At 45.0% G+C, this 16,476-nt stretch overlaps 1 protein-coding gene across 1 annotated transcript; it reads right to left on the minus strand.

Annotated features, from left to right (window-relative positions):
* Positions 1-7,890: 7,890 nt before the first annotated feature.
* Positions 7,891-15,330, minus strand: irg1l (immunoresponsive gene 1, like). Its single transcript, XM_067996994.1, has 6 exons — positions 15,249-15,330; positions 15,053-15,110; positions 14,108-14,295; positions 12,637-12,729; positions 12,253-12,458; positions 7,891-10,908 (listed from the first exon to the last, which is right to left on the minus strand). The coding sequence occupies exons 1-6, from the start codon at positions 15,264-15,266 to the stop codon at positions 9,990-9,992; spliced, it is 1,482 nt and encodes a 493-aa protein (XP_067853095.1). The 5' UTR covers positions 15,267-15,330; the 3' UTR covers positions 7,891-9,989.
* Between the last annotated feature and the right edge of the window lie 1,146 nt (positions 15,331-16,476).

The following is a 16,476-nucleotide window of genomic DNA, read 5'->3' on the forward strand; positions in this document are numbered from 1 at the left end:
GTTTCGGGAGCGTGGTCAACACGCTCGGTGAAATTAGTGGGTTGCCCGCGCGATCGTAGCAGGCAACACACTAATAGGAATCAATTACCTGCTCCTCCGGGGTCCACGCTGCTGGTCTGCGCGTCGGGCGGGCTGCGCATGCGCAGTACGATCTGTCAGCTGGAGGCTCTCTAGTTAAAGGGGCAGTCCTCCACTGACAGATGCTGCAACCAATGGAACAAATTTCAGCATGGAGCAGCCCAGGGGGAAGGCTGCTCCCAGTTTAATGATGCCTCACCCCAGGTATCATCAGATGGGGTGAGGAGGAGAGCGAAGACAGAGATCTTCCACCCGGCGGGCGGGAGGAAGTGGCCAGCCTCTGCCACCAAGAAGGCCTGGCTCGAGGTGGCAGAGGGGGTCACCTGCGCAACCAACATATCGCCCACCTGCATACAGTGCAGGAGGCGCTCCAATGACCTCAGTAGGTCAGCCACAGTGAGAACACGAAGTCTTTCCCCTACACTCCATCTGCCACAACACTGCCCCAACCCCACATCTCCTTCGGCATCGCCAACACTACTCTGTCACATCACCCCTCATACCCACTCAAACCCCATCCTCATCTTACCTCCACCTACTCACCTCGCCAGTACTCATCCTGCCACTAACACGCGACCCAATCCTCATACAATCTCATGGCTCTATCCCATACTCACCCTCTCGTGCATCTCCCTCACGGCCAGCCTCACTCAACCTGCCACCACCTGTGCTGCAGCCACAGGGCATGCATCACATATGTGCAGTAGGCAGCGTAAGGCAAATGTTTCGTGAGCATGAAGGGGGTGCACAAGGGTGTCGGAGGGTTTGCCATGGGTGTTACCTATATTGAATTTCAGAGCAACAAACATCACACATTATATTGGCACCACCACTGCCATGTCTCCGCAAATCCTGTCTGTTGTGTCCAATAATGCCCGCTCCTGGGTATCACTATGAGGACCCACCACTGATGCCACCCATCGTGTTACTGCAGAGTAGGTGCAGGTGTATTTGCAGGGCTCTTCCGCGCAGACGACTGAGAGACATCGGCGGTGTAGCCGGCTGCACCCTGGAAGGATGCGGAGGAGAAGTTGTGGAGGGCAGTGGTGACTTTGACAGCGACAGGTAAGCACTTGGTGCTGGGGCCAGCCAGGAGCAGCTCGGCATGAAAGAGCCTGCAGATCTCCACGACTACATGTCGAGCGAATCTGCGCCTCCGTGTGCACTGCTGCTCGGAGAGGTCCGGGGAGCTTCGCCTCAGTCTGTGGACCATGTGGCGAGGGTAGTGCCCTCTGCGATGCGTCTCTCTCTGCGGTAGCCCTCCCTCCTGCTGTGCAGGTGGGCGTGCAACAACACCGTGTTGGGGGGCTCCACGTCTCTGCGGCGGACCGCGTGGACTGCGAGGCTGCTGGGGCTGGTCATGCTGTTCGTCCTCCGAGGGTGTCCACGCACCACCCATCTGGCGTTGGTCTGAGGGGTTGTGCAGGATAGGTGGGTGGTTCCTCGGACTGGGGCTGCGGTTTCGTGTCGGTCTGTCCTCTGGCTTGGCGGGGGGTGGTGGGGGTCAGGGGTTGCCCTATGTGACGCGGTGGCCTCCTGCGTGGGTGAGGGTTCTCCCCCGTGGAGTGCACCTTGGCACCTGCCACAGGCTGCTGGCTGCAACACGTGTCTTACAATTAGAGCCACATGACCACCAGGTGTGCCATTGAACAAGCCATAGGCATGTTGAAGATGCGCTTCAGGTGCTTGGATAAGTCTGGAGGTGACCTTCAGTACTCAACAGCAAGGGTGTCCAGAATCATAGTGGTTTGCTACGTCCTGCACAACATGGCGCAGCAGACATGCTTACATGTGGGGAGGACAAAGGCGCTCATCAATCATCCTCTGTTGGTGACAACATTGAAGAAGAGGAAGAGAATGAGGAGGAGGAGGAGGATGAAGATGAAGATGGGGCACCCATCACCAGACCATCCGTGCAAATTTCTGCCCGGAATGCCAGACATGCCCTCATCTCTCACAGGTTCTCATGACAAAAGTGGCAAAATAAAGACATTGAGATACTCAGGCCATCTGGCATAACCACTACCATCACCAACCACCCCCACCTTTGCACAAAACAGTCTTTCAATCATGTATACACCCAATGCACATCTGCCCAATGGGTACCATCATGTATGGCATTCATCATGAAATAATTAAGGGGCGACTTAACACTCAAGACCCAATAATGGGCAAGATGTGGAAGTGGTGATAATCAATAAATTTCATGTGCCAATGTAAAAAGAAGAAAACTTAACAACAATAACATTTCTTCAAACACCATGTCCATACCCTTGGCGAACTACAATTGCTTAAACTTATGCTTCCTACCACTTCTATGTGGTGCATCCTCTGTTACTTCAACGGAGGTAGTGGCAGGAAGCTCAGGTCCCTGCTCTGACTGCTGAGATGCTTTTGGCCTATGACCTCTGGGTTTTGGAGCCCGTGAGGGCACTGCCGAAGACTTTGCCACCTGAACCTGTGAATTGTGACTCAGCAGGTGACAACTAAGTGGCTAACAAGACCCACCAAAGTGCCAGTATCTGTGCTGGTGCATGGCTGTATGTCCTGTGATGATGTGCCCTCAGAAGGAATGAGGTTCTCTGAGGAACCGATGTCTTCCATCTCGCCACATTCTTCTTCTATGCGTGAAGGCCCTGGAAGACAACCGAAAGCGATATGAATTAGTCATTGGCAAAGTAATAATCTTGCCAATCACCATACTAAAGTTTCTCATAATTCAGTCATTGATGAAATAAAGTTATCATGTGTGTGAAAGATGTTTCAGTTCTGTCACCAGGCAACTGAGGGTTCCCAGTCTCTTCATCTTCGATGAATAGGGATGCAGCTGTCCCATTTATCTCCATGGCATCCTCCTCCACATCTGTGAGCTGAACTATTTGTGGAGGTCCACCTCCAGTTCTTGCCCCTTCCCTTGCGTTTTGTGCTCTCCTATAAGGAGCGAAAGAACAGACCTGTGAGTGACTGAAGGTGGCGTATTCACCCAATGGATGCAGTGCATTGGGTGAGGGTGACTATCGTACAGATGCATCAGAGGGATACTATCAGACAGATGCATTACATTGCATCAGGATTGGGGTGAGTGGCAGTGGTGGATGCGTAAATGGGGAGGTCAGGAAGTGCATAGAAAGTGAAGGATGGTTATTGCTGAAACTTAAATTGGTGTGAGGAGTGATGTGATGTAGTAGGCTTTCCAAGACAACGTGAGGAGGTGAGGGGTGTTGTACATCACAGGATGTGGGTGAATCAGCAACTGTACTCACTTTTCCTAACTTGGTTAGGTCATTAAACCACTTCCTGCACTGCAGCCAAGACCTGGGCACCGTGCCCCTGCTGCTCACCTCCAGCCACGCCTCCTTGGTGGCAGAACCAGGTTTCTTCCTCTCTTCACTGGGATAAATTATCTCCCTCCTGGTTCTCACTGCACCCAGCGGTACTTCAAGTGAAGCATCTGAGAACTTGAGTGCTGCCTTTGATCTCTTGGAATCTTGGGCTTCACTTCCTCCTTTCTCCTGCATTGACCCTTTAAATAGTGACCTTCAGAACGCATCGTGCGGATGCGCAGTTCGCCCGCTACACAGCTTAGAGACACGAAACCCAGAAGCAAAATTAATTGCCTTCAATTGAGTTGCGATCACAGATTCCATTGCGCTCACTTCACTTCTGGGTTTTCCACACAAAAATCTACCCACCCGCTCTTTTCCCGGCTCCAAGTAAAAATCATGCCCCATGTGTGTGAATTTCTGAACTCAGCTATAGCACTGGGTGCCAAGCATATCCTCACTATGAAACTAAGGTTGTATTTTTCCTCGAAGCCAGGTTTAGAATAGTTCCGAGTTCTTAGAGCAGATCTCCTCCCTGCTGGAACAGAGTTTGTAAACAGATGGACCTCTAAAGAGGGGAAGGGAATCATACAATTTTACAGCACTGAAGGAGGCCATTCAGCCTGTCAAGCTTTCAAAGAGTTGTCCAGTTTAGTCCCACACGTTAGCTTTCTCCCCATAATCCTGCAAATTAGTCCTCTTCAAATAAATGTCCAACTCCCTTTTGAAACTGCCTTTGGAATCTGCTTCCACCACCCTTTCAGGTAGTGAGTTCCAGATCTTAACAACCATCTGTTTGAAACAATTTCTCCTCATTCCCCCTCTAGTTCTTTTGCCAATTATTTTAAATCTATGACCTTTGGTTACTGACCTACTTGCCAGAAAAAACAGTTTCTCCCTATTTACTCTATCAATACTCCTCATTATTTTGAATACCTCTATCAGGTCTCCCCTTAATCTTCTCTGCTCTAAGGAGAACAATCTCGGCTTCTCCAATCTCTCCACATAACTCAAGTCCCTCATCCCTGGCATCATCCTGGTAAACCTCCTCTGTACTCTCTCCAAAGCCTTGACATCCTTCCTAAAATGAGATTCCCAGAATTGTACACAATACTCCAGCTGAGGCCTAACCAGTAATTTGTAAAGGTTTAGCATGACCGCCTTGTTTTTGTATTCAATGCCCCTATTTAAAAAGCCAAGTATCCCATACGCTTTCTTAACCACCTTATCAACTTGCCCTGCCACATTCAAAGATTTGTGTATATGACCCCCAGGACCCTCTGCTCTTGCACCCCCCTCAAAATAGTACCATTTAGATTATATTGCCTCTCCACATTGTTCCTCCCAAAGTGCATCACTTCACACTTATCCACATTAAAAATTGGATCTGCCATGTGTCTGTCCATTTCATCAGTCTGTCATTGTCCTCCTGAAGTCTGTTACTATCCTCTTCACTACTTACTACATTGCCAAGTTTTGTATCATCCACAAACTTGAAAATTGTACTCCCTTTACCCAAGTCCAGATCATTCATATATAACAAGAAAAGCAATGGTCCTAATACTGACCCTGGGGGACCCCACTTCATATGTCTCTCCAGTCAGAAAAACATCCATTCACCACTACTCTTTGCCTCCTATTCCTTAGCCAATTATGTACCCAAGTTACCACTGTCCCTTTAATTCCATGTGTTTCTATTTTCCAAATAAGTCTATTATGTGGTATTTTATCAAATGCCTTTTGAAAGGTGGTATATACAACATCTGCTGCATTACCTTCATCAACCCTCTCTGTTACTTCATCAAAGAATTCAATCAGGTTAGACAGACATGATTTGCCTTTAACAAATCCGTGCTGGCTGTCCCTTATTAACCCATGCTTCTCCAAGTGAGAATTAATTTTGTCCTTGACAATGGTCTCTGGAAGTTTTCTCACCACTGATGTGAGACTGATTGGCCTGTCATTACCAGGTTTATCCATCTCTCCTTTTTTCAATAGGGGTGTATCATTTACAATCCTCCAGACCTTTGGCACCACTCCCACATCCAAGGAGGATTGAAACCAACTTCTAAAACCAAAACCTTCCATGAAAAACAATTTAGCGCATTACAATGAGGTTAAGCATGCTGCATTTCACATGATAGCATAAAGATTCCGGGGGTGCCAATATAGTGGGATCTCCTGCCCACAATTTTGTCCCCATCCGGGGGGTGGTGTCATTTGCATATTAAGGGAAGGCACTCTTGCCTGTATTGGTGCTACAGAGGTGCCCACCCAGCAGATCTGCTGTAATTTTGGAGTGGTTCCTCGACACCCTGAAGAGGGGAATCACAGGCCAGTCTGGCTGATCATTCCCAGGATTGAGTTATTTTTTGCTCTCTTGTTGCTGTATCTCCAAGTCAAACAGCAGTTGATCTCTCTAGGATGAATGACCATTTGAATTGTGCTTAGTGGGGCCCACGTATAGGCCCCTGCATACTTCCTGTAGGCGTCTGTACCACTGTCCATTAGAGACATATTGAGCAGATTTCCGGAGGAATCCATCACCCCCCAGACATATCTCAAAAGTGATGGTGAGATTGACGGGACCAGTTGGGAGGAGCCAACCCCCATCGGACGTTATCATGGCATTGAGAAAGGGGTGGAAACTCAGCGGACATTTTCTAATCCCTTCGTTCCCGAGAGCAGAAATTCTAGGCTAATTTGTTTTTCAGTCTATGACATGGTTCCGGTCACTACAGTAGAACAAACTGAAATTCATTTTACAAAACTGAAAGCAAGTACGGAACAAAACAATGGTTAAAAACTGGATTTAGTTAGTGCTTCTGCTCGTTTTATAATGAAATATTTAATTTCTGAAAATGCTGAAAATTTGGTTCTCTAATAATGCAGAACATTCTATGGCCAATAGGTGGCAGGACAGTCACATTCAGCCTACCCCCCCATGGTTGACGTCATTTTTGTACTAAATATTGAATTAATCCAATAATTCAAATTAAATGTATTCAATCAGATAATTTGAATGAAGTGACTGAATTAAAGACTCTTTTCTGAAACCTCAACTAGGTTAATGATAAAACAATTCTACTGCATTTGTTCAATCTCAATGCACAATATTAGAACAACAGCACTTACATTTCCATACTGCTTTTCACATAACAAATAATGTCTCAGATCACTTTACAAGGCTGAAGAAAAAGGACAGTGACCAGGAAAGAACAGAAATTGGGGGAAAGTGAATGCATACAAATGAACAGGGTGTCATCCAAACAGAGTAACAAGCACAGTGTTTGGAGGGACAACTGAAAGTTTGATCAAAGAGATGGGTTTTAAGGAGATTCTCGAGGGAAGACAGGAAAGTGAAGAAGCAAAGGGATTTATAGAGGGAATGCCAGAGAGTGAATTAGGTGGCTGAAAGCACAGCTGCCAATGGTGGGGAAAAGGGAAGGGAATGCACCAGAGTCAGAGAAACAGAGAGTCCAAAGGGTGGGTTATAGGCATGGAGGAGGTTACAGAGATAGGGAGGGGTGAGGCCATGAAGGGATTTTAACATAGAAGATGAGAATTTTAAATTTGACGCATTGAAAGACCAGGAGCCAATGTAGGTCAGCAAGGACAGGGCCAACAGGACTTGGTGCGAGATTGAATATGGGCAGCTGAGCATTGGCTGCACTGCAGTTTACTCGAGGGTGGAAGATTGGAGGCCAGCCAGGTAAGTATTGAAGTGGTTGGGGAGCCAATTAAATGGGAGTGCACAGCAGGGGTACAAAAATTCTGAAAGATTTTGCAAATACTCAAAAGGCATCCCAACTGATGAGTAGGCTTTACTAAGACTGAAAGGGCAGGCGCAAATAAAGAGAAAGGAAACCCAAGGTGCAGACACAAGTCTGCAGGCAAACGACAGAGCAGCCCAGCACTTGACCCCCTGTTTGATGCCTGCTGAAGTGGAGGCGGTGCTGCAAGAGGTGGTTGTGAGAAAGATGGTTCTCTGGGCAACTCCATGACAACTTTTCTATAGATTAGCATAGCAGCATGCCTGCAAAGAGGTAAGTCAAGTTTCAGGCTGCAGTTGTTAGCTTCACTGGATGTGCCAGCTTTATTCTGCTTGAGAACTATATTTGTCTTTGCATTAATGGTACAGCTCTTTATCTGGCACTTTGCTGAACCAGACCTTGGATAGACAGTTTCCTGTGGTCATTGCCAGATAGGAGTCCCAGGACATCCAGATATCGTTGGTGGCATCTTGACTGGTGCAGGCAATCCGGTGATACTAACCGTTGAGCACTGTGACAATGTTTCTTTTATGCAGTGCGACTGAAAGCAGGGAATACTGTGATTGGGATGCTTCTGAGGGTGTATCCAATATCAGGGTTAGTCAGGCATTTGAAGTGCCTGTGATTTCCCAATATGTGTTTCCAGTGTTTGAGCCTCTACATCAGAAGCATGCATTTGGAAAATGAGCATGTGGTCAACATAAGTCAACAAATAATTAAATTACATTGTTTAATGCAATGTTACCAAAATCACCAAACATTTAAAGTACAATATGTTATTAGTTATTCAAAACAACAATAGTAATTAAGGTGTATTGAATTACATGGTAAACGTATCTTTGAATTAGAACCAGGCAGCACTGATTTTAAACAAACACAATGATATAAAATAGCTAAACATTCCATGTTTATTTGCATCTGGCTACTGTTCACTAATCAGCGATTGTTACACCATTGGCTCCACTGCCTAATCGATGATGTGACACCTTTGAAATAGAAAGGATGCGTTTACAATATAACTGTAGTGACAATTAAAAGCAGCTTTGCTATGCACCCACGCTGCAGTTATAGTGTGAATGCAGCCTGATTCTGGAGTCAGGGCCTGGCTAGACGCCAGAACGAATTAGAACGGAACTCCCTGAAGGAAGAAGTCTTGCTTCACTTCACTTTAGAGTACATACAAGCCTTGACACACAATTTTACACAAGTTTAGTGTCTGTCTGAAGCCGAAGTTGCTTTGCACCAATGCTAAACTTGCACTGTAAATGTACCCAGAGATCCAGCAGCATCACATTTTCTGAGGTAAAACCCATTACCAGAGCCCTATCACTTCACACTTCATGGCCACGGACGTTTTGTAAGGTGTTAAGTTAGAATGTGTAAGTTTTAATGACGTAATTATCAGGGCATCGTGTAAAAAACATGTTAGAATCCAGAACAAAGATTTCCTGAATATCTCAATAATTATGCCTATTAAATAAATTACATATTTTACAGTCAATTATTATCTTTACATATTTGTGCAAAAATTAAGGTTCTGGAAAACCAGTGGCAAACACAATGAGGCCGAAACTCCTGGGGTGGGTGAGAGTGCAACTTGAAAAGATCACCCACAATTTTCGGTGGAACCCAGATTCATTGGATTTTCTAAATTCCAATTGAAGGACAGTCAAGGCTTCCATTGCACCCACCCATGTTCACAGTCAGTTTTGGGGGTATATCTGGGGGCATTCCCACGCTACCCTGGGAATTCCAAATTCATATACAGTTTAGGGCCAGCAGAAGCCACGCGTGCTGAGAATAGGCATTGGGTCAATTTAGACTTTTGGGTGGTCGCCCGTCCTGGCTCAAAATGGCGGCTGTGATTTTGAGGCTCCCGCCTCATTTACATCGAACCGGAGAGTTGAGGGATGCCAAACGGGCGTCCTGAGGCAACTTATTGGATGCAGGCTGGCCAATATCAGGCCAGGGCAGCTGGCAGCAAGGTCAGTACAGGGGGAGGACGGGGTCCCAGGCCAGCAGCAGCCCAGATTATTTTGGTGAGGCTCCTACGAGCCCGGCGTAAAAATTGAAACCATCTTTGCTGGGTTTCTTCGGCTCCATCGCTCTTGGAACTGATCAGCGAATGCACAGCGTGCACTCCGATCAGTTCTCTCCTAAAATGGCAGTCGAGGTTCTCTGTACGTCATAGGACCACAAAGTGCATATTAAAAGGGTCCAACCACTGAACCAGATAGGCGCTATGGCCATCCAGCGGTAGGCCTCTGTTAAAGTGCCAACGGGCCGATAAAGGGGTGGCAACTCTACCAACCCTCTTTTGAGGCCATTATCCCCTCCCAGTTAATACTGATTTCGCGAAGTGAAAATTGGCCCCATGGATTCCATTATGGGCCTATGAAAGCCCCAAATTCCCCAAGAGGGATTGATCACCTTATGATTGCAGCCTCTTTGTTCCCTGCAATGATAATTTTTTTTACCAACTTATTGCATCTCGCAGGGTACCATTCCAGTTTACCCACACCTCATCAGGGCAGGTATCTCCTATGCACCTCCATAAGTGTGGGCTGCCGTCCCAAACATTAAAATGACCCATTCCTGGAAATTGGCCTTGTGTCACAGGCCGGACCAGTCAGTGGAGGGAAGTCTTGCCCCACTGCACTTCTGGTGGTAGACCGGAATCCCAGCAATTTCAGTCCCAATGTCTTCAGGAGTTTCAATCCTTATACCATAGATTACATAATATCTATCAATCATGAAAATCTATGATCAACATGCTAATTAAATTTGGACATTAATGCAAATAAGTTGACATTTTTCATTGCAAATAAGAAGTTAAAGTGGAACTATCCCTAACTTTTTCAATGTTCTCAACTGTGTCGATAATAGCTTCTATTTTGTCCTGTTCCAGCACATGTGAAGCATTATTTTTGAATTTGTTGAGCAGTGATTCTCTAGACAGTGGCTTTCTCCAGTGTCCGTAAAAGGTGTCACATTTTCCACTGAGCACATCTCTGTTCTTCAGGACCAGAACCACCTCTCCGTACATCTTCTCAAAACTGGCCACGTTATCTTCAGGATGCTGAAGCTCCACTTTGTTGAGTAACTCACTGAGATTATCTCGATGGAGTTTACTTTCACTGAATGATTCAATGCTTACATCTCCATCCAACAGTGCCGAGCAGGCATTAAACTGGAAGGAATGGCGAGCCTCATGTTCCGTCTCTGGGAATGGCCTGTTGATGTATCGGGAAATGGGGACGCGCAGTATGATTCTTTCAATCATAGAGGGTGAAAAGACACCCTCATTGGCAGTCACCAGCTGCCTAACTGAGGCAGCAGCGTCTACCACCCAGTGCATGCCCAGATGAGCTGGGAAGCGCTTAAATGCAATATCTTGGTCCTCTAGCAGAAAACGTGTCTGCTCAAGTGGTGCCAGCTCCTGAGGTTGATAATCACCATAGAAAGCAGCAAATCCAAAGCAGCCGGGGGTGTTGTCTAGAATTTTAGCATTTCCCTCCATTCCTTTAGAGGCAAGGAGGGCTGCCTCAAAGCCCAGCCGTGTGGCATTGCCAATATGGATGGGTTTTGCCTGAGTAGCTGCATTGGCCATGGGTGCCCCTGAGAGTGAAGCTGCAATAGCCAGGGCATTAATACACTGATTGGGGTTCAGTGATAGAAATTTAGCTACGGCTGCAGCGCTGCCCATTGTCCCAACCACACTGGGAGGGTGGAACCTGTTAAATAAAGAAAATATATTCAAGAATCTGATCCTTTTACTTGTTTATTACTATTACACAGTAACACTTCAATTCAACAGAATTATCAGTTTTGTTGTGATTAATACTTCTACAAAGTGCTCTTTTACAGGTCAGATTCTCTACTAGAGCCTCTAAACGAACTCACTGCCCAGTAATCGGCCATTTACATAAATGCTCTTAAGGAATGGTAATAAAACCTGATACCTTTTTGTGGGTTGTACCCAGAGGTTAAAATGTTTTCTCTAGATGTTTTATACTGTTTTATTACCCTCTACAACTTTTCATTTACTGATTCATTACACTTTTTATTTTGTTTATTTTTGCCTACAGTGCAGATAAACTGTGACCCAGCTAAGAATAGTTTTTCACAACCCCCAAATTATAATGTGTTGGACCTTTTCCCATTCACTCCAATTGTATAATGTTCTTGTCAAACATAATACTGATTTCTGAGCAATGAAATGAATGAAGTACCAAGGAGTGGCATTGGTGTAAAGATTCAAAAGGGAATTATCTAGGTAGAAAAGATATGGAAGTATGTGGTGGGAAAAGATGAGGGGTTAATCTATAAAGAGAGAAGAGGGTAAATTTTGACTTTGTGCAATCGTGTAAAACTGGTGATAGTCAATCAGTAGCCTATTTTACATCTCTCCCAATGTTTATTACCATTGACTTCAATGAAAATAAAAATCGGGAGAGATGAAAACCAGGCTGCCAATCCATTTCACACTATTGCGCACTGAAAATCTGTCTTCTCCTGTCCTAAAAATTCTTATGTTATTATGTTGGTAGATATCAGTAGTTAAGTGTAGGTTACTGCTTCAAATAATATTAGACAAAACAATAACTTTAATGTAGAATGAGGTCTGACAAAAATCATGTCTATCCTTTCTGTTAATCTGGAGCCAAATGGCTGCTCCTTTCCCCAACACTAACACTAAAACAATTCTACTCTTTCTGCTGACATTTATCATCGTCGCTGGGTCAAGATCCTGGAACTCCCTTCCTAACAGCACAGTGGGAGAACCTTCACCGCATGGGTTGCAGCGGTTCAAGAAGGCGGCTCACCACCACCTTCTCAAGGGCAATTAGGGATGGACAATAAATGCTGGCCTCGCCAGCGACGCCCACATCCCATGAACGATTAAAAAAACATAAAGCAGTAGCCAAGATCTATATAAAAGGAGGGTAAAGTTGTTCCACGTGCAACAGTATTAAAAAGGAGACTCTTTGAACACGTCAAACGACACATTTTGATCTATTCGGCAACAACTTTAGTAATTGCTGCACCGATGTTTGAATTTAGTGCCAGAATCTTACCTCTTCGGAATGTTGTTGGCCTCTTGGGAGAAGCGCATTAACCTGCCCTGAATTTCAATGCCCACATTAAAGGCCAGCAGGAAGTCAAGGCCACTGGGTTTGGAGTTTGGAGGCAACATCTGGGCAGCAGCTAGAAGGGCAGGCAGCACAGCTCCCGAGGGATGGGTGGCAGGGTGCCAGGTGTCATCGAAATCCATCGAGTGGACCTGAGGGACAAGAAGGGGCAACACTCAGATTAACTCTATGGAAACAACAAGAAATGGGCAGAAGAGTCCGTTGATATGAGGAGAGTTTTATCATTAATATTTTTCTGCTACTTGTTTGGTTTGGGAAGCCCAGTTGAAAGACAGTTGGAAGTAGATAGATTGAGTACAAATATCTCACCGCGACTCCATTGGCGAAAGCGGCCAGAGTGGGAGAAAGTTTTAATCCATTGCGTCCATACACCGAGCTGACTGGGTCTGGGGCAAACATTTGCTGTTAGAAAAAAGGGGAACAGGTTAGAAAGGAAGGAACTGGACAGCTTACTTTGAGAAATGGTCTATGCGGAGTCTGTTGGCTGAGACAGTGACTATCACTGGTAGAATACGTGTGCGAGTGAATATTGCAATCATTGGATTCTGTAGACTGGGGCTGCCAATCCGTGCGCAATTTAGTCTTGTCATTTTGACTTCATGCCCTAGTGTAAAATGGGCTATAGTGTATCGGCAGCCCATTTTGCAGATTCCACATCACCTGTTTTACACACTCGCACGGTCAAAATTACCCCCTTGGATTTATCCCACAAACTTTGAGAATCAGCGTGAAACGGTCTCCAAGTTAGATAGTCACTTTTGCATTGATATCACCCAAAACCACAAGCCAGAAATTGTGCTGAGTGGCGTAGCACCTGTCTCTGCAGCTCCTGCTAATTAAAACAACACATGTATTTTCCGCAGGCTCTGTGGCATTGATTTGCTTGATTTTGAAATTTTGTGAAATTGTGCGCTGTCAATTCAAACTCTCAGCAAAGTAAGTTGATTTGCATGGAAATGTCTGTCGGAATGGAAGACACGCCCAGAAAATCTGTCAGGAAGTGATATCACGCCCACAAGCAGACAAACAGACTTCATTCATTTAAAGTTAGTATTCTGGAAGTCATTGTAAACAAAAATTTTAATTTTTTTTATAAACAGGCAAAGAAATAATTGAATTAAATTAAAGAGACAGAAGGGAAAAGTAAAAAAAAATACATTTTTTAATTGCTAAAAACTCTTAAAATATGGAGTAATATGAGACTCCACATTTTAAAAATTTAATTTTTAGTTATCTGGCAGTCATAAAGAGTTATCGCACTTTTAAAGTTTAATTTAGACCTGGTATCTTCAAGATGGCGTAATTAGTTACGATCCAGCTGGGCGGATGAGCAAGTTTGAAATGTTTCAGTGATTTCAATGATTGCAACGAGGCGATGGCCCTTTAATTCGCAGCTGTCAAATCGCCTGCCAACCAATAGGAGCAAGTTCACCTCGCAAATTCGCCTGTGCAAATTCAGGAACTTGCTCCTTCCATTAGCCACTAAAAACGCTGTTGAGCTCCTCCATTACTTCGGGAGAAATTTCTGCCCCGTTACATAAAGGCGGGAGTGGCTGTATAAACGCAGCCTAAAATAAATGTATACGATGCAGTGTTGTGTTGAAGCTCTGAGATAGCTGTTTGTGTGTTTAAAGCGAACTCCTATACTTTCGCTGCATGACGGAAACTGACATATTAATGCAGGAATATCATTGTTACTGATCAATGCAGCAGGAAGTATTCGTTCAGCACGGAGTGTTGCGGTGACTATATGTTTGAAATTAGTTCACGTGTACATTACCTGGCAATAATTGAGGCAGATATCAAAAACGTGGCTGGTGCTGCCCAGGACCCCGACCCCAATGTTATCCAGGATCATGCGTTTACTCCTCTGTAAAACCGTGTCTGAGAGATGATCAGCTTTAACCCCAGAGACAAATGAGCCGAAACTGCTTGTCACCGTCTCGTTCAAATCCGGCGCCTCGAAAGCTAACACAGAAAAAATACAGTTGTTGTAAAATTGTGTGTGAGGTGTTCCTTTGTTAAAATATATTTGGAAGCAGCCAATTTAAACTTAATCAAAAGCAGAATACTGCGGACGCTGGAAATCTGAAATAAAAATAGAAAATGCTGGAGAAGTTCAGCAAGTCTGAGATTGCTGCCTGACTTGCTGAGCTTCTCCAGCATTTTCTATTTTAATTTAAACTGTTATATTTTCCTCCAGAACGAGTTCTATAAAACTGTAACAAAAAACTCTCACTTGGAAATAAAATACATTTCCCCGCCAAAGTGATCATATTTCGGAATTAATAGCTCTCTCATGTTAAAGTTGAAAGGAAAAGTAACACAAGCCTTTTATTTCTTAGGTTTTGTTACAGACTCCGAGAGATGGACTGAAATAATCAAACCTACAATATCAAACAATCAGCAGCGACTTTAGTTACTTTATTATCGACCTGCCGCTCTATAACTGTATCTGGAATTTAATTCACAACGAGTACCACTAGTTCTGCTGTTACCACTATTGTTGTATGGTTTGGACGGATTTCTGCTCGATTTTTTTCAGTGCATCGTCTTTGAGTTGAAGCGAGCAAAAATACTGAGATTTCACACGGCCCTTCCCACCCTCAGTGTCACATTTGCACCCTACACCTGACTCCAGAAATGAAGCATACACGCATGGATTATCAGTGAACATTTTATTTTAATTTCGTATCAGATAGAAACCAGGTAGGAGGATATTTACCTTTGCGGGAAATCTTATGGTACAGTCGCTTTCCAACTGTGAAGCAGGACTGGGTTTTCTAAAGAGGAACAGAACGAATCACAGTGTTAGCAATTAATCTTGAAAAAATACAATTTTTAAAAAATGTAACTAATAATAAAAAAATACAAATATGGAAAAAGTTAAATTAATTTTTCAAAGCTACATTAATATCTACCTGCAGTTTGGAAAACATTCTGGTGCTTTTCTCTTTGTAGCTGTTCTTGCGATCGGGACAAATTTTACTTAGAGAATTGTCTGATTCTGCTGACTTTGACCCGATATTTATACAGCATCTCGGAGCAAGAGAGCAGCAAACACACGTCAATCACCCCCGCCCCCCCGCAGGGTCAGGATCAGGGTCAGATGTTATTGTCACCGATTTGCATAATTAGAATCGGTGGGAACTTCCTTGAACGCGTCATTGTTCGATCAGAAAAGGCTGAAGTCACAAGTTCCCAATGTTTAGGACTGCCCTTGGTTTCCAGTAACCCCTGCCTACTTTCCAATAACTACAGGAAAATAACAGGGTGGGGGGATTGGTACCTAAAGTGGTCGTGGATAACACCCCATCCGATTCTTTTTTCTATTGACTTCAATGGATGGGCTGATGATTCGGGCTGGCGATTCGCTATCGCCCTCATAGTGTTAGAGGCGGTTTTGCTCCCTATATCTTTGAGATAAACAATACTTAAAAGTCTCAAACCTTCATATTTCTTTTTATAGCCCTTAATGGCGAAGTTTTTGAGGCCTTCCGCCTAGCAGAAGGACAGTAGTGCCCCGAAAATGGTGGGGAATGACTTACCGTCCCGTTCCTTGCCATCGCTGTGGCTGCGATAATCCTCCCCGGACCTTCCGCTGATCGACCAGAGCACTCCCTGATTCAGGCGAATTGGGGTCCTATGACGAGCATAAAGACCTCGATCAACATCTTAGGAGAGTATCGTGTGGAGCGTGCGCCAGGCACACTCTGTCCTTATCAGCTGGCAGTCCAGCCAAAGAGGATCTCACAGGTAAGTCTGTGTTTATTTTTGTGGGACCACGAGCCGCATGAGTGCTCCTCCAAGTCGCACAAAAATACTGCAGGCACGGGCTCGTGCCCCTCAGCCTCACATCCCCCTCACCTCCCAGGACCTACCTACAGCTGCTGCCGGCCGACATTCCTGTGGCCCAGAAACGACTGCTGCCTCAGGACTCCCATTTGGCGTCCGCAGCTCACCAATTGGATTCATATGAGGACCAGCCCTTAAAATCACGGTGGCCTTTTCGCTGCTGGAACAGCCGATCGGTGGGCACGCTCTATTGGTTGGCTACCCAAAAGTCAGATCCCACCCCAAATGTACTGCATGTCAATAAGAATGATGCTGCTTTGCCTCAAACATTTCAATCTATGAATTCAATTGGAG

The sequence above is a fragment of the Heptranchias perlo genome, chromosome 15 (genome assembly GCF_035084215.1).
Source record: "Heptranchias perlo isolate sHepPer1 chromosome 15, sHepPer1.hap1, whole genome shotgun sequence".
Taxonomy (NCBI): domain Eukaryota; kingdom Metazoa; phylum Chordata; class Chondrichthyes; order Hexanchiformes; family Hexanchidae; genus Heptranchias; species Heptranchias perlo.

Excerpts from the sequence above, each read along its gene's own strand:
- irg1l (XM_067996994.1), bottom strand. Across the intron at positions 12,459-12,636 it reads CTTTCGCCAATGGAGTCGCG|GTCCACTCGATGGATTTCGA; the intron begins GTGAGATATTTG and ends CTTGTCCCTCAG. Across the intron at positions 10,909-12,252 it reads GCCAACAACATTCCGAAGAG|GTTCCACCCTCCCAGTGTGG; the intron begins GTAAGATTCTGG and ends TTTATTTAACAG.